General features: G+C 40.5%; 1 protein-coding gene across 1 annotated transcript in view; it reads right to left on the bottom strand.

Moving 5' to 3' along the window:
• The window catches only part of TMEM132B (transmembrane protein 132B), a 425,771-nt gene that overhangs the window by 234,446 nt on the left and 176,982 nt on the right, over nucleotides 1-14,343 (bottom strand). Inside the window, exon 3 of the mRNA XM_069960965.1 lies at nucleotides 6,204-6,350. Coding sequence (XP_069817066.1) covers nucleotides 6,204-6,350 — 147 coding nt within the window. The remainder of the gene's footprint in view (nucleotides 1-6,203; nucleotides 6,351-14,343) is intronic.

Here is a 14,343-nt window from a genome sequence, read left to right as displayed (position 1 = left end):
CACAAAAATGCCTAAACCACAAAAAATATAATTCACACAGGTCAAAAATGATTGAAAAAAAAAAAAACGCATGAAAAAAAACACATTGAGGGTGCATTCACACCTACAGGATCTGCAGCAGATCTGCAGCAGATTTGATGCTGTGTTCAGTTATTTAAATGAAATCTGCTGCAGAAAATCTGCTGCAGATCCTGTAGGTGTGAACGCACCATAAGGGTACAAACCCACTTGACGTATTTGCTGCGTGAATCAGTCTTAAAAATAAGCAGGCAAAACGCAGGTTGGCTTTATACGATTGTTCTGCATTAAAATACGCAATTGCGTATTTTTGAAGCGTGAAGCTTGTTGTTAGCAAAGCATCAGTTGTTAACAACCTGTGTGAAAAACGCATGTAGCTTCACGCTTCAAAAATATGCAATTGCGTATTTTAATGCAGAACAATCGTATAAAGCCAACCTGCGTTTTTTTGGGGGAGGCCAGAAAAACACCACACAAAAAAGATGTGTGAGTAATTCTTTTGAAAAATTTTTTAGCAGAGCCTGCGCCTCGGTCTCTACTTAAGGTTCTGCCAGTCCTATTCATCAAATAGGATCCCTCTGTTCTCCACCAAAAGAATTGACATAAGAGAAAAGGGGGCACACGAGGCATTCTATTCTATGAATAGAACAGGCAGAACCTCAAGCAGAGTCCAGGGTGTAGACTCTGCTTGAAATTTCACGAGAACTACTCAGTGTGAACGTGCCCTTGGGATGTTTTACATGGGCCGATTATCGCTGAAAAATTGTTAGATCGTTATCGGATTTAAACGATAATTGTTTCGTGTAATAGCAGGCAACGATTAAACGACCAATGAGAAATCGTTGATGGTTTGATAGAATCTGGACCTATTTTCATCGTTGATCGTTCACAAATCGTTCGAACAGCGTTCGGTGTAACAACACATTGTTTGGTCGTTCCCTGGTCTTTCAGCCAGGAAAGGACGAGCACAAGAACGACCATAAGCAACGATCATTGTCCTGTGTAATAGGGTGAACGATTTAAGATCGTTTATCATAGTGGTAATTTGAGATCGTTTATCGTTAATGACCAAACAATCGTCCCATGTAATACCACCCTTAGGGTCATTCTTGTAGATAACTGCAAAACTAAAATGGAGGCGTCACCTAGACAATTCAGGACACTACTTTATAACCTGCACTACATATACATGGATCGGCTTATGTTTACATATCCATAATCTAAATCCATATATATGGTGTCCTCCGACACAGTGCAGGCTAAAGACACGGCAGGAGATAGTATTTAATAAATACCAGGCACTTAGCACAGAAGCATAATACACAGTACAAGGCTAAAGACCCCACAATATACATAATACACCCTGGACTACAGCTCTAATAAAGCTAACATTTCAAACAATAAGCATACAGAGAGTATATAATGGGCCGAAGCTTTATTGAAAAACTGAAACCCCATGGGAAAGGGGGCTCAGTCCTCTTCTTCATTGACATTTCAGCAGTCCATGATGGAATAGTCCCTAAGCAGGCTGCAGACCAACCTGTGGCGGTCCTAGATGGACATCCTCTTCCAGTTCATAACTAGTTGTTTCCGGGCAAGACAGAAGGCATCAGGCCTCCAAGATACCACCAACACTGGGATCCCCAGGAAAACATTTGGGGTTCTTAGCCCTCGAAGGAAACCTGCTTGCTCTTTCATGCCCTCGTGTTGGAACTAGTTTTCCTGTCAACGCTCAGCTACCTAAAGAGCCTTGAAATCCGTAAGAATTATATGATTGGTTGAGCATAAAAATTTTCCTGTGGTCTGTTTAATCTCATATTTGTGATGCCTTAAATGGACATTTTCATCTTCCGTCGTTGCAACATATACGAAAAGGTTCAGTCTCGGCACTCACCATAATGCTTCAAAATATTTATAGTAGAAAAAAGTTCATCACAAAAATACAACGGCAACAGGACGTTTCAGCATCAAGCCCTCCTTAACTATCTCATAGTTGACGCCGAAACGTCCTGTTGCCGTTGTATTTTTGTGATGAACTTTTTTTCTACAATAAATTTTATGAAGCATTATGGTGAGTGCCGAGATTTAACTTTTATAATACCAATAGTTTGAATGGCAGATAGATATGTAGCTGACAGTCCTATCTTGGGTAATCTATAAACCACACATAAGCCTCGTTTGGACACAGGAAGTTAAAGTTCTACATAGTGAATGTTAATGTTGACTTTTATTTTATTTTTTTTGTAATAGATACTAAACATTAGGTATGAACTTCCCAGGGCAGATGCAGACCACAGACTTTAACAGTAGCCTTTCTCTGACTGAAGCAGTAATTTTAATGGGAAGGTTAACCATTACTAAAACGCTGCCAAGTCCTACAGCTTTCAAAGCAATCACTTAATGGCATAAAGAGTGATAGAAAGGTAGGCTTAACATCTAAATCCTACAGAGGAGCCGATCACTTCTGGACCTAGTTCGTTAAGAAAAGACTGCAGAAATAGACAAACAGACCATCTAATAAGGAAAAAAGCCTATGGTATTATAGTCTAGACGACAGACAAACAGCTAAAAAGACCAATATACAGAAGATTTACACAGTGATTTACACATCTAGTCCACTCATCCTTTGGTTGCTGTACCCAGTGGGGCTTACAGTCTGTCCTATCACAGTTACCCAAATGATTACAATGTTACTTTTTAGGATGCCAAATTACTGGACCACTGTTCTTCGGCCATGGGTGGTAATTAGAGATGAGCGAACCAAATTTTCCAAATGGAGTGTTGTTCTGAACTTTGCAAAAAGTTTGGTACTGAACCAAACTTTTTGAAAAGTTTGGAAAAAGTTTGTAAGGATGGCAGCTGCATATCTAAAAAAAAAAATAATAAAAAAAAAAGGTATACTTCCCTGTCCTTGTTCCCCCAGTGTCCTCCTCCAGGTCTGCGATGTCTCCAGCCACCTCCATCCTGCTCAATCAATCACTAATTGGGACGAGGCAGCGCCACAGCCAGTGATTGGCTTAGCAGTCTGTCAATTTTGTGTCGAGATTGATAGCCCTCTCATCCAATCAGTGGCCGTGGTGCTGTCCCATCTCGGTCAGTGATTGGCTCTGCCAATCATTAATTCACACTAGACAGCACCGCAGCTAGTGACTGGCTGAGCAGGCTGTCACTATTGTCAGTGATTGGCTGAAGGGGATTTTTGTGGCTGCAAGGGACTCCGGACACCAGAGAAAGAGAACACAGGGGGAGTGTGAACAGGTAATAGAATGTGAACTTTGTGAACCACACTAAAACAGCAAAATATCTGCAATTATTTTGTTGTTTTAGGGCAGTTGGTTAAAGTGTCAATTCAGACAAACCCGAGCTTTACATCAAAGTTTGGCAAACCTGCCGCACTGAATTTTTGAAAAGTTTCATCTCTAGTGGTAATTGTAGATCCAGATTCAACACAAAACACATTCCAAATAACTGTTCCCCTGTAACTGGGATTCTAATAGCTGTAAAAGGTAAGCTGTAAGAAAACGGCCCCGTTTTGTAAAAAAAAAAAAAAAAAAAAAAGTTATAGTACAGCTGTTTTCCGTGGTGACAGAATCAAAGTACACATATTCAAAAGAATCAAACAGAAGCTACCATTTGTGTATCTACGATAACATTAGTGTAGTCAGTGTGGTGGTAGCCAGCAGAGAATCCAGGCAGACCGATCTCAGCAGAAACCATTTAATTATTATCAAAGACATTTTATTTTCAGATTTGTATAGACAGCATGAGTTGAGAATACAGCTGAATTGAAAGCGAACGTCCACCCTTGAAGAGCATTTTGGTTTCTTTTAATCTAAATAGGTTTGAAATCTGCTCTGATGAATTTCTTAATATATATTTAAAGTGATCCTTTTTTCTGATAGAGAGCTCCAAACTCCTAGCACAGACATAGCATACATTACATACTGGTTACCCCACAACATGGTGCTTACTAAAAAAAATTCAATGATGATGCTGTATGCATGTCAGCTCATCAGCTCCATCTAGTGGTGGCTGTAGGAAGACTTTATGTTTTCTTTAAAACCTTTAAAAATCTTTAAAGTGAATCTGTCATCCCCTGAATCCCTATTGAGGTGTTGGCATAACTAGATAGGTTTCAACAAAGATATGTTCTGAATGCTTTTATTGATATCCATCCAGCAGTGCCATTAGCTTGGAAGGCAATAAAGGGATGACAGACTCTCAACTCATAGAAGTTAGTATAAGAAAAAAATGAAGCTTCAAGCATTATAAAATACTTATATAACATATTGAACATTACCAATGGCGTGATGCCATTATGCCACGAGAACTCCCCTTGTTCTAGGCATATTGCAACCTATTATTGATACCTATCTGCCCTTATTGTCTGTGATTATGGCAGTCCCACCAAGAGTAAGCATAGAATATTCAATAGCACATAACACATACAGTTGAGGGTAACTTGGATTTTTTTCTTTTTCTTTGGCATATATGCTGGGAAAGATCCTGATACATAACTGAAACATATTCATAGATCCAAGTGACCTAATGGTGGAGTCTATTGTGCTGGAATACAGTAACACCACTTCTCCCTACACTTCTGGAATCCTAATTTTATATATATATATATATATATATATATATATATATATATATATATATATATTTATTTTTTTATTTTTATTTTTTTTTTAATTTTGTGTGGTATTTTAGTTTATTTTATGTTAAAATACTAACAAGAGTTTCAGCTTCTGTTGGAGGACCTATATCATACAGACAGCAGGTGGTGCTGTGTTAAGTCTTTATGTGTATTAACATGCATAGTTCTGCTAGTTCTAATGTTCATTCTGTTGTTTGGTTCATTTTCTTTCTCATGTATCCTCCATCTGGTAATGAAACATGTAATAGTTTCTGTCTGTCTCAAGTAAAGTACACAAGTGAATCCCTTCCACAATGTCTGGGTGCTGATTAGAAATGAGCGAACCTTGAGCAAACCGGAGCGCGCGGCATTTGATTACCAGCGGATGAAGGAGTTGGATGCAGCCCTAGGGAGTCCTGAAAAACATGGATACCGTCTATGGCCTAGGGCTATATCTACGTTTTCAAGCAGCCTTAGGGCAGCATCCAACTTATTCATCCACCGATAATGCTGCATGTTCAGGTTTGGATGAACGCAAGCGTGCTCGAGGTTCAATTATCTTATTTGAGCTTTTGAATAATGGTATATGTTGGAAAATCTTACAGACATACTTTTATGTTACTATTTATTTATTTATTTATTTATTTATTTAATTAGTAAGTTAGTTATTTTTTAAAAAGAGCGACAGCTTTGTATTATCTGCTTTAAACTAAGCTGCAAAAAGTACCTGGAATAAGAAAATATATATCTTGGAATATGTTACTTAACAAGGAAGTCCGACGAACACTAAAACTGGCAGGCAGGGGGGTGGGTTGAGAGAAAATAATACACAAGTGAACTTGCCCATCCCCGCGCTTCCGTTGCGTCGCTCCAGGGTCCCGTTCACAGTAGCCGGCTGCCAACTTCTGCTGGAAACAAGGTACGCCACGTACCTGGCTTTTCCAGCAGCAATGTCCGGCCCAGCTGAGCGGTTTCCCCCTAAGTCAGTCAGTGACTGGGGTGATGTCCTGCCACAGTCACTGATTGGCTGAGCAGGCAATCACTCTGTTGGGGGTGGGACATTGCAGCCAGCAGAGATGCAGAACCCTGGCTGCTGTGAATAGGACCCCTAAACGGCGCTACGAGGCATGAGGAGGGGTGAGTTTACTTATTATTTTCTTGACACACACACCTGCCTGACGATTTTAGAGTTTGTGTCCTTTGTCCTTTAAGAAAAGGCACAAGGCAAAATTCTGGATACATAAGGAGACTTGCAGAAAATATAAATGCTTTTACCAACGAAGCAAAAAAAAAAAAAAAGTATTATCATTTTATTTGCATTGTTTAGCAATATGGTATCATTCTTAATCTACATAACATACTGCAAGAACCTTATCCACAAAGCAGCAACAATAAGACTTCATGGAGGTTAAGCAATACAAAGACTTTCGTTTTTACACTATGATGATTTGCAAGAAAGTTTTCCCCTCCACCACTGAAGTGTATGATAAATAACCATCGGAGAAGAATCAGCCTAATAAATAGACCTTCCTCCGGATTAACATACCTGCTCTGGGTATAGGGACTTTGCCGTAAGCAGTCTAGAGTGACAGTAGTGTGTTTTTCTCCATTCTCCATCAGTCTTTGAACTTTCCATTGTTCAGAGTCATCTACTCTCATAGCAATCACTTTGGCGCCAAGAGCAGCTTTGACCCTGCAGAAGAGAGAATATAGGGAAAATGATTTAGCGGCGCATCTCCAATGACAGCTAGCAATGCATCAAAGACCTAACAATGCACAAAGACCTCAGCGGGATGACACCTTCTCTGGATCATTGTTAATGACTGATTCACAACTCAAGATGTCATTACTAACCACGCAAAAAGAAGACTGCTGAAAGAGTAGAAGAGACGTATATAGCTGTCGGAATTAATATGCAGAGCAGCGAATGGATGAACAAAGAGGCGACTAACAACCTTCATCATTTTAGGAATAGGAAGCTATTTATTTGGATACCTTGAAACATTATCACTAAATGGATCTTTTTTTTTAGCGTATATAAAAATCAGGTCAACCAGTTTTTTGTGTACGTTAAAAAAACATGAGTTTTGATCCGTCTTTTTTTATAATGGAAGTCAATGGGAAAACGGATCAAAACGGATGCATTTTTGTGCAAAAAAAATGTAGTGGAAACCCAGCCTAAATATTTAGATGGTTTCAATAACTACTGTAAATCAAGTTGTACTGTCTCTTTAAATAGGAAAAAACACTCAAGAATAAATGTTACATATTACCTATAAGTCTAGAGAGCTGGTGATATAGTGTGCATAGGGGAATCACAGGGTGAGAAATGAGGTGAAGGCTCTAGTCACTTAAAGGAGAAAAGGATTTTAAAAACATTGTAGTATGTTATACTTGGGGCCACAATTGGTTACTTTTTTCAAGTCTAAGTCAGATGAAGTATCAACCAACGACATAACAGGACCATGGACAGTTCCATACAAAACCATTGTGACCAACCCATTGTGTGGGAACCCAAGTGGGGAGCATTTGATTACCGGTGGCTGCTAAAGTCGGATGCCGCCTAGGAAGTCCTGGAGAACACTGATACAGCCTATGGCCTATGGCTATTCGTGGTTTCCAGGACTCTCTAGGGCTGCATTAAACTTCAGTAGTCACCACTAATCAAATGCTGCCTGCTCGGGGTCAGATGAACCCAAGGGTGCTCGAAATTTTCTCAACTGTAAATGTGGCATTTAATGCCACATGTTTCTTACCAAAATTTCATAGGAGATAGTTGCAGTTCTTTCTACGTAATCCTGATTTTGAGTTAAAAAACAATTTATGCTGCAAATGCACCAAAACAAAAAGGCTATGTTTAAACCAACTTGTATTCCTGACAGTAAATTTTATATTTAAAGGACTCGATGGGTGGGTAAAGAAAAAAACACATACTTATCACTTGCTTCCAATTCTCTACCGATGGCGTTGATCTGTTGCCGGTCCCCCTTGGCGCTCTTGCTCTCATCTCAACACCTAGGAGATGCCAGCTTAGCCAACTCCTGGCAGCTGAGGCATCTCTCTGCTATGGCCAATGATTAAGCAGCCATAGCGTGTTGAGAGAAGAGCAGGATGCACTTGGCAGCATGGACAGTGGCACTGGCAGAGGATTGGTGGGAAGGCAGGTACATGTTTTTTCTTTATAATCTCACCCTGAATTCTATTAAATATACCATTAAGGGTGTGTTCACACCTACAGGATCCACAGCAGATTTGATGGTGCAGATTTGATGCTGTGTTCAGTTATTGAAATAAAATCTGCTGCGGATCCGCTGCAGATCTGCTGCGGATCCGCAGCAGAAAATCAGCTGCGAATCCGGTAAGTGTGAACATACCCTAAAGGGATATTCTACGAAAATACCACAGGAAACATGAAAAGTAGGATATCGCAGGAGGTCCGACCTCTGTACCTCCCGCCTTCTGCATTATGAATAGAGCCGGGAGTACGGCATGTGACCCACAGCTCTATTCATTCCTATGGAGTAATGGAAAGAGCAGAGTACGCCGGAAGAGCGATGTACTTGTCTCTTTCCGTCGGCTCCATAGGAATGAATAGAGCCGAGGGTCACATGCCGTACCCATAGCTCTATTCATAACAGAGCCAGCGGGCCCTATATGGAGATCGGTGGGGGGAGGGGGTCAGAAGTCGGACCCCTCATGATCACATAGGTGCCCATATTAGCATGCCAGCCAGAGATACCCCTATTATAGTCTGTAATCCATGGATACTTCTAAACACCGGCTATTGTTTGCCAATTTTCCCAAAAAGAGTTTCCCTGCCGCCTAATCCCATATAAAAAGTAAGTAAATACAATTGCGAAAAGTCACAGAATAAAGTAAAATCCATATACATATACACACCCACGCAGTTTATTTATTTACAGAAATTATACATGGTTGAAAACGTAGGTAACGTTCATAATGGTGTGATTTACCAAGCATAATATGGAATAAAAGGTAAGTACAGGAGTTTACGTTAAAGCCGAGCACATACACAGCAGTAAGGAATAATAACAGCCAATTTACTTCATAGGCATACATCTATAGTGATTTGCATCCAATTACAGATTTTTTTTCCCCAACAAAACTTAAGTATTAAGTAAAATATAAAATGTTTTATGCACAGTAATATCACATACTATGAGAGTAAAAACTGAATAATTTAAAGGGATACTATCAGCAGGTTAGAAGCATCTAACCTGCTCATATGTCCCTATAGGGGGCGCTGAGGTTAAAGGTAAGTTTCTTAGCTTCATCATCAGTGCCATTTTTTGAACTTTGTAGTTTGATCCATATGCTAATGAGGTGTTTTGGTGCACTAGGGGCGGGACCATCGTCCTCAGTACACCTGCCGGCCTGCCCCTTCTAATAAATTTTGGGGAGTATTCTGCAGTGATGTCACGCGGATTCTCACTGCTGCAGAGCACTGGAAGAATATTCATTAGAAGGGAGGTGTGACTGGAAGGGATAAGTGCACTGTGGGTGGTAGCCCCACCCCCACTGCACCAACCCACCTTATTAGCATATGGATCAGATGTGATTTTTTTTCAGGCTTTTTTTTTTACATTTTTTTCCAAGCTCTCATTGATTTTAATGGGAGCTCTTTTTTCAAAACATGCCTTTTTTATGATCTAAGATTTCTTATGAAAAAAGGGTTATCTGGAGCATTATAAAGTCATAAAAGTGCTACAAAATGTGGATATATGCATAAATAAAGATATTTCAGATAAGATTTTATTTTTTCATCTTCATATTACTCCTATTCAGCCCTATGAGATCCCAGCCACTTCTCTTCCCTTCAGTCTGCATCTTAGCATTAAAATCCATGCCCAGGCGTGCTTCAGTGCCAGTCATCCATAAAGTACAGCAGAGCATGCACTGTTCACTATGATTTTGTACTTATATTGTACTTTATTTTGCATTTATTTTGCATTTTGTCAGATGCGATGAGATGCAACACTGCTGCAGTGTGATTGGATGATGATACGTATATTATCAACTCTGCATGCTTACCAGGAGACAATGCTCTTTATTATATAACAATTCAGTCAGTATAATGTAACAGTGTGGTTACAGAGATTTCGGTGCTGTGTGACGGGAGAGCTGACCATACAATGCGAGCACTTTCAGAAGTTTCTGCTACTGAATGTTGATGCGCAGCAGCAGTATACATGCCCAGTGAGTTTGTAACGACAGTGACACATTAAAGCTTTTCCACTTACTATGTCTACCACTAGAGGAACGAGGCAACTGGGATGAAAAAAAACAGCTATTTCTCAAAACTACAGATAATGAAAGATAAAACACATAATTATCCCTATACATTGTTAGAGGTTTCCTAATGATTTATATCTGATAATTATAATGTATTTAAATAGCATTCCACACATACAATGTAATGAGAACGCATTTGCCTATATGATCATTATTACAGGTTGTTGGTGTCATGCAGTTCCAGCAAGGGAATGAGCGACATAATTCTTTCTATACAGTAAATCAAAAGTCCCAGCAATTTCTTAAAGTGACTCTGTACCCACAATCTGCCTCCCCAAACCACTTGTACCGTCAGATAGCTGCTTTTAATCCAAGATCTGTCCTGGGGTCTGTTCGGCAGGTTATGCAGTTATTGTCCTAAAAAACAACTTTTAAACTTGCAGCCCTGTGCCTCCTCCCCACCCTCTTCATCATTAGGAATGCCAATGGAACATTTTCTTCTGTCTGAACATTGCACAGGTATATTAACGATCCAGCCCATGTGCCGTGCTGACACAGCTGATAAATCTGCCTGGAGCATTTCTAATGGTGAGGAGGGCGGGGAGGAGGGACGGAGAGGTTGTGCCAGGCTAATGCATTCACAATCTACGCCCTGACCTTTGGGCACGGGGCTGCCAGTTTAAAAGTTGTTTTTTAGGACAATAACTGTATCACCTGCCGAATGGACCTCAGGACAGATCTTGGATTAAAAGCAGCTATCTGAAGGTACAAGCGGTTTGGGGGGGGGGGGGGGTCAGATTGTGGGTACAGAGTCACTTTAAAGGGGTTTTGCCACCATGAACATTTATTCCCTATCCACATGATAAAAGTTTGTTTGCATCCAATGAGAGAGTGCAGCAGTGTTGCATCTCAGCCCCTGATTGACTGATGGACATGCCTTGCACTGACTAATAATCAGGGACTATGGAGCAGGGCTCCGCTATACAACCATAGCTGCTGCTTGATTAGTAAAAGCGTACCAGACGCATTTTTTTACATGATCGCACACAGTTTTGAAAAACTTACTTTATTTTTTTCTATGTTAAACATGATACATATGATCAAACTGTGCTTTACGCAGATATTTGTTCTTTTCTCTGTTCAAAAAAAGAGACCAAGCACAGGAAGTTCCCGTCCTTTGCCGCTCACACAAGGAAAGACATCTGTTCATCATGCAGGTTGTTTATCAGCTGAGGACAATTAACTTAGGCTAAATATATTATCAACTTTTCCTAATTATATTATCAACTCTGCATGCTTACCAGGAGACAATGCTCTTTATTATACAATAATTGAGTCTGTATAATGTCACTGTGCGGTTACAGAGGTTTCAGTGCTGTGTGAAGGGAGAGCTGACCATACAGTGCAAGCACTTTCAGAAGTCTTTGCTACTGAATGTGGATGTGCAGCAGCAGTATACATGCCCAGTGAAAGGTGACACCTAGTGGCCATTTGTACAACATAAAATACAAAGGGAGTATATTGCAGAACTGCGTGCGATCACAACCCCAGTTGATTTCCTTACAAAAAAAATTGTGACAGTGCCTCTTTAAGCATAGAGGTAAATATTTTCTATTACACTATCAGACACTGAGATTATATTATTATACAGAGACCTTTGGACTGTTTTCATATGGAAACTAATTTACAGATTTTTTTTTTTGACCGAGACCTGTCCAGTGATTTTCAGTCCCATTCAGTTCACCCTATAAAGACATCAGTATTGTTCTAATAAAAAAACAAGGATTTTTAAAGCATGCACCTTTTGAACATTATATTTTTTCATTATAGGAGAAACATGGATTAAGGAAGCTAATATGTACAGCAGTGGTGATCGCAGACACTGACAAATATCTGATGGAGACAAGACACCAGTTAAGTGACACAGAGGTATATCAGAAGTTGAATAAGGACCCTAAATTGACACCATGAGAAAGATGAATGATTTGGTTGATGGAGCTTTGTGCGAAGGTTCGATGACAAATTGGGAGATTATTTGAAGGTTACATCACAGATCACTCCCGTCTTATATATCCTTCAACAAATCAATAAGACTTTAATTAATCTTCCCATATGGCCAATTGTTTCTGACAGTGATTCTATCTTCAACACAATAGCTGTCTTTTTTGCAGGGTTTTAAGTCAACTTGCCACCTCCTTGTCCTCGTATATTTATTAGGGACACTTCCATTTTTTTTTTTAATTAAAGGGGAACTATCAGCAAGTTAGACTAATCTAACCTGCTGATTGCCTCCTATAGCGACAGGGACGCTGAGGAGGAAGGTTTGTGAGTTACCTTCTTCCTCGGCGCTGGTCCTACGCTGTTAGTCAGGGTAGACTCTGCTCTGAAACACCCTTAGGAGCACTGCGGTGCAGCCCTCCACTTCTAATGATAATAAATGGAGGAGGCTGTCAGGATGACAGGCAGTGATCCTAATACCCTGGTACCTTAGAGTGGAGTTTTCCTTGACTAACATCGTGGAACCAGTGCTGAGGAGGAGGGTAAAACACATACCTTCCTTCTCAGCTTCCCCGTTGCTATAGGGGGCGATCAGCAGGTTGGTTGTTCCCCTTTAAGATAAATCTTTTTGTTTTTAGCATGGTGTCTGATCCCACTTCTATGTACCAGGAAAAGGGGCGTCAGTCCCTGATATGCTATCTAGCTCAGGGCATACTGTGTGTCCGTGATTAGTCCTGTGTCTGCTATAACTCTTCCTCTTTGGGGAGGACATTTTTTCTGTAAAGGAGTCAACAACTGTAGGGCACAATGTGGTTGTCAAAACCGCAGATAGAGTTCAGCCAGGGATGGGATAGGGCGGACACAGACAGAGAACCCTGAACTTGTCCCAATGGTCACTGCCTACTTGTCTTGAACAGCCCTTAGCAACTGCAGAAAACCATGGAGATGGTTCCTCACCTGGGAAAATGTGAAACAAGGACAGAAAACAAGATTAACAAACACAAGGAACATCAAATGGCCCAAGTAGTGGTGAGCAAAGCAGCCAGAAATTCATTTCGCGAGCTTCACGAATTTGGGGTCAAACTTGTTAAGATTCAATTTGCAAATTTCATTAAAACAGCCAAAACTATAGTAGCTGCAATACTGGGACTATTGCAGAAGGGTGAATTTGTTAAAAGGGGTACTCCAGCGAGGGGGCACTTTTTTGCTGGGACCGGGGAGGAGGTGGCCGAGGGAAAAGACGTCAGGTGTATTAACGATCCAGCCCATATGCCGGGCTGCCACAGGTAGGGAATAGGAAGCAATCTGCCTGGAGCATTCCTAATGATAAGGAGGGTGGGAAGGAGGGACAGATCTTGGATTAAAAGCAGGTATCCAAAGGTTCAAGTGGTTTGGGGGGGGCGACAGATTGTGGGTACAGAGTCGCTTTAATGTACAGTACCTGCACCTTCCAGCTATATCAATAAATAATTTGGGTTTATAAACACAGAAAACGTATGTGTTGTTTTAAGACGTCTGAAGGCAGAAGCCCACCGTACATGTTGTAGACCTCATGGAGATGAGCTGTGTTTACATTCAGTAGTCACATAAGAACGTCCTATCAGCTAACATAATATAATGTAGACATGTACTGTAGCTTACAAGTGAGCAAGAAGTGTAACCAGCACATAATGACCGGTGCTTCTCCACATGCTTTTACACACATTGTACGGCTTCATGCACCTCCACCTTCTCCCCCCATCTCTTCCTTGCCACCCTCATGCCTTGGCAGGAGACCGCCAAGTCTATTTAGCATATTTATAGGAATGCTTGTGTTGACAGCTCACATTTCCATAATGCATTTAAATGAGGAGACTGTTTGGCGTTCCTTATCTTTCTCCAGTCACCCATGATCTGTCTTAAAATAGCAGTGCCACTTTCTCCTCAACCAAGTTAAGCCGCGGAGTTCAGTATAGTAACCTCCGCTAACAGGGTTGCCCTTTTGTAAAGGTAGAGAAAATCCATGCCCGAGGAATTCTCGAGAGAAACGCTACCGGCAGCATCATTCGAGATCGCCTTAAGATGACTTACTTTGTTATTCCGGCCGTTTGACCCTTCGGCTCTTTACTCGCGAAGGGTTTCGCGCTATGGTAAAATGATTGGAGTTTCTTTCGTATTTCGGCTTATATTGTAATTGGACACAGTTGGGCGGTTGTCCTCTCATAGGGCGACATGGGCTATGGTTTACGAGCATGACAAAAACATATAATTATGTCCTTTTTCTATATGATTTCAATGTTTTCTTGTTGTTGTTTTTTTTATGTTTTTCTTTTTCACGCTGGTGAGAAAGAAAAGAAGATGAAGAAGAGATTGACTTTATTTTATATATTTAGAATTCAGCTCCATAATGAGAGATTGCTTGTCTGTACCCAATACAAAAATTAAGCTGCCATGAA

This window comes from Dendropsophus ebraccatus, chromosome 3 (genome assembly GCF_027789765.1).
Source record: "Dendropsophus ebraccatus isolate aDenEbr1 chromosome 3, aDenEbr1.pat, whole genome shotgun sequence".
NCBI lineage: Eukaryota > Metazoa > Chordata > Amphibia > Anura > Hylidae > Dendropsophus > Dendropsophus ebraccatus.
The sequence above is the reverse complement of the archived record's forward strand: the minus strand, read 5'-3'. Positions and strand labels throughout refer to the sequence as shown.